The 3,574-nt window shown below is 37.2% G+C and overlaps 1 protein-coding gene across 1 annotated transcript; it reads right to left on the bottom strand.

The window, feature by feature from the left end:
* Positions 1-3,169: 3,169 nt before the first annotated feature.
* On the bottom strand, positions 3,170-3,574 carry LOC140007198 (uncharacterized mitochondrial protein AtMg00810-like). The gene has a single exon (XM_072049893.1). The coding sequence runs from the start codon at positions 3,572-3,574 to the stop codon at positions 3,170-3,172; it is 405 nt and encodes a 134-aa protein (XP_071905994.1).

Genomic DNA, 3,574 nt, shown 5'->3' with positions numbered 1-3,574 from the left:
TGTCTTCTAACGTTCCTAGGATTCACTAATTTGTAGGATTATGGGTCGATATTGTATCGAGTTTCCAATCACGGGGATTAGATAGGTCCAAGTAGGAAATTTTGCCAATTCTAAACTTGTGATAATCACCATCAGTCCAGGTTATGTTGTCATTTTCTAGGTTATATCCTTTTTTTATCTCTTTGATTGTGTCGTTTCTTGTGTTTTCCAATTCTATTTGTGTGTCAAAAAATTCATTACTATTTTCATTATTGTAGCGATTACTATTCATCATACTTTACTAATTACTATTCATCTAAGAAAAAAAATCTGTTAGTGTGTTATCTTTCTTGTGTTTGTGTCCAGTTCAATAATAATAAAAAAAAATCGCAGCTGCTAGGGTTTCCTTGTCACGACCAAATTAGGGTTTTCGTTTCTAGTTGCTGTCCGAATTAGTTTTGTTGATTACCTTTCGTTTCTTGTTTCCAGCATCTTGTATTATTGTTGTTTCGTAGTTTAGTTGAAGTTTTGAGTGTATATATATATATAGTCGTTAGTTCTTAGAAAGAAATTTCTGGTTGTAGCTTTCTTTAAGGAACATGAAGTTGTTTCCAGGGTTCTTGATTGTGACTTGTTCAATTTCGGAAAGAATTGGACTGACCGTGCTTGATTCTTGGAACCATTATTCAACAATACAGAATTCTTGAAGTTCTTGATTGTTCAAGCAACAATCTTGAAGCTCCAGACTTGTTATGTCGAATTATTGAAGCTTGTTAAAACCCTCCATTCGTTCTTGTTCAAAAAAACCAAGAAACCGTGGCTGTTTGGGATAAATTTTCAAAAATTCCTTCACTTCTGGAATTCTGGAAAATAAGTTCTTGAATTCTTGAAAGAATCTTGAAGTTTTCTGGCTTTTGGCACTGAATCTTGTGCAATACAAAGCTGCAAAAAATTTCCAGCTGCTAAGTCCCTTGTTTCGTCGAAATTCTTGGCTGATGTTATTGATCAGAATTTGATCCACGAAATTTGTTGTTACAGCCTTGATTTTGATTCATAAATTGTCCAGAAATTGAGCCTTTTCGTGTTCTTGGAGGTCTTGAGTCGGCTGAACAAAACAAACAAGAAACCAGCCGCATTCACCAATCCAAATCCCACCTGGATTACAAGTTCTTGAATCCACCAGCCTTTGAACCAATTCCTTTTGGGAAAACTAGTGAAACCAGCTTCGAAACCTTGAAACATTGGGAAAAGGGGTTCAAACCAGATTTGCTTCAAGGTAAATAGTCCAAATAAATTTCCAGATTTGCGCAATTCTTGAACTAGTGTCGGGTAACCTTGTTTCCAATCATTCTTGCGTCGAATTCATACCAGATTTTGTGTCATTAGCTAGCTTTCTTTTCCCGTAGCGTCCAGCCATAGATTTCATCTTTAGGGTCCAGAAATAACATCCAAAAAAATTCCAGCAGTTAGGTCCTAAGTTCGACTCAATTTCCAGAAATTTTCGAAGTATCAAGATTCCAGATTATGGGGTATCAATCCTACTAGTCTTGTGTTGCAATTCTAGTAGTTTGAGCCCTTAATTGCTCGTTTAATTCCAGTAGTTTCCAGCCTCAAACACGTCTTCGAAGTTCCAGCTTGTCTAGTGTTAAATTTCCAAATTTTGAGTCGTCGATTGAACCAGTTTGTTGGGTTGTTCTCACTAGTGTTTAAGTCAATAATTCCAGCTTTATTCCAGTTGATTTCCAGCCTTGTTACATTCCAAAAGTCAAGTTTTCTCCTCATTTTATACCAGAAATTGTGTTTTCTTTGTGTCACTAAGTACCCTTGATAGTTGACTACACTCAAGGAGCTTCATAGGGAGCTCGATTGATCACTTAAAAAGGGGATTCTTACCTATTCAAGGAAGGCAACCGAGGGTCCATCTGAGAGCTTTGGTAACATAAGGATGAGACAAATGAATGTCCATCTGGAGCTTCACCATCTTGTGCCTAAAGGAGTAAATGTTGTGGCATTGTGTGATATAACTGAGCAATTGGAACTCATCAAGTCTCAACAAAATGACTGGTTCTATACTCGTTACCACATCAAGGATAGAGTTTGTAGCTTAGCCATCGATAAGGGTTGTGAAATCAACCTCGCAAGTATTGTCTTGGCTGAGAAATTGAATCTTCCAACCACTGATCATTTTTTACCTTACAAGTTGCAAAGTGCTAGTAGTGATATTTGGGTTACTAAGCACACGCTTGTTCCTTTTCGTATTGGCAAGTATGTGGATGAGGTGTTGTGTGATGTAGTTCCCATTCAAATGACGTATGTGGTATTGGGAAAATTTTGAATGTTTAATCGAGAAGTCAAATATGATGGACATACTAATAAGTATTCCTTCATATTTAATTGCTGCCGTACCAAACTTGTGTCGCTTACTTTTGGGCAACTTTATGTTGACCTAACATTTCTGAAATATCAATTTGAACAAAATGGCCAGAAAGTAGAGCAAATCGAGAAGTGTAAAGTGCAAAATGAGACTGAAGTTGTAGAGGTAAAGTCTGAGTTGAGTGCACAAGAAAAAGAAAGTGAACAATCAAAAGCGTTGAGTGAACTGTTGGAAAAGAATCAAAGAGATTTTATTAATTCTGTATATTTCCTACAATTCATTCTAATCTATATATACAATTTTCTGGTACACTAAACAAGAAAGTCTACACCTAATTCCCTTAATTTTAGAGACAGCTTATTCACCCGGATTTCCTCCAGTAATTTACCTAAAATATCTCCTAAGATTACTCATTCAAGATTCCTACACTCCCCCTCAAGTTGGTGAATATAGATCTTCCATTCCCAGCTTGACAACACTCTCATGAAACATGTTGCTACACAATCCCTTTGTCATTACATCTACAAGTTGAAGTCATGTCGGAACATGCAGAGTACAAATCAGTCCACTTTCTAGTTTCTCTTTAATAAAGTGCCTGTCTATCTCTATGTGCTTCGTCCGATTATGTTGCACTGGGTTGTGAGCTATACTTTTAGCAGATTTGTAATCACAGTATAGTTTCATCGGTTTGCTCCATTGAATCCTCAAGTTTTCTAGGATAATTTTAACACACAATAATTCACATACCTCTGCTGCCATAGCTCTAAACTCTGCCTCAGCGCTTGACCTTGCTACCACACTTTGTTTCTTGCTTCTCTAGGATATTAAGTTTCTTCCAAGAAATGTACAATATCCCGAAGTTGATCGCCTGTCGACTGGAGACCCTGCAAATTCTGCATCTTTGTAAACTACCAGATCAATTTCAGGACCCTTTTTGAATAAAATTCCCTTCCCTGGATGTGCCTTTAAGTAATGAAACACTCGATAAACAGCTTGTAGATGAACTCCTCTAGGATCATGCATAAACTGACTAATAACACTGACTGAGTAAGCTATATCTGGCCTGGTATGTGCGAGATAAATGAGTTTCCCAACAAGTCTTTGGTACATCTCTCTGTCCACTGCTTTATCTCCATGAGCCTCACTTAATTTGTGATTCTGTTCAATGGGAGTTCCAACTGGTTTGCTCGCTGTCATGCCTGTTTCCTTGAGCAGGTCCAT

The sequence above is a fragment of the Coffea arabica genome, chromosome 5c (genome assembly GCF_036785885.1).
Source record: "Coffea arabica cultivar ET-39 chromosome 5c, Coffea Arabica ET-39 HiFi, whole genome shotgun sequence".
NCBI lineage: Eukaryota > Viridiplantae > Streptophyta > Magnoliopsida > Gentianales > Rubiaceae > Coffea > Coffea arabica.
Note: the sequence above shows the minus strand (reverse complement) of the source record. Positions and strands in the feature narration are given on the sequence as shown.

What these genes read in the sequence shown, in the direction of transcription:
- LOC140007198 (XM_072049893.1), bottom strand. Translation starts at nt 3,574, where the DNA reads ATGGACCTGCTCAAGGAAACAGGCATGACAGCGAGCAAACCAGTTGGA.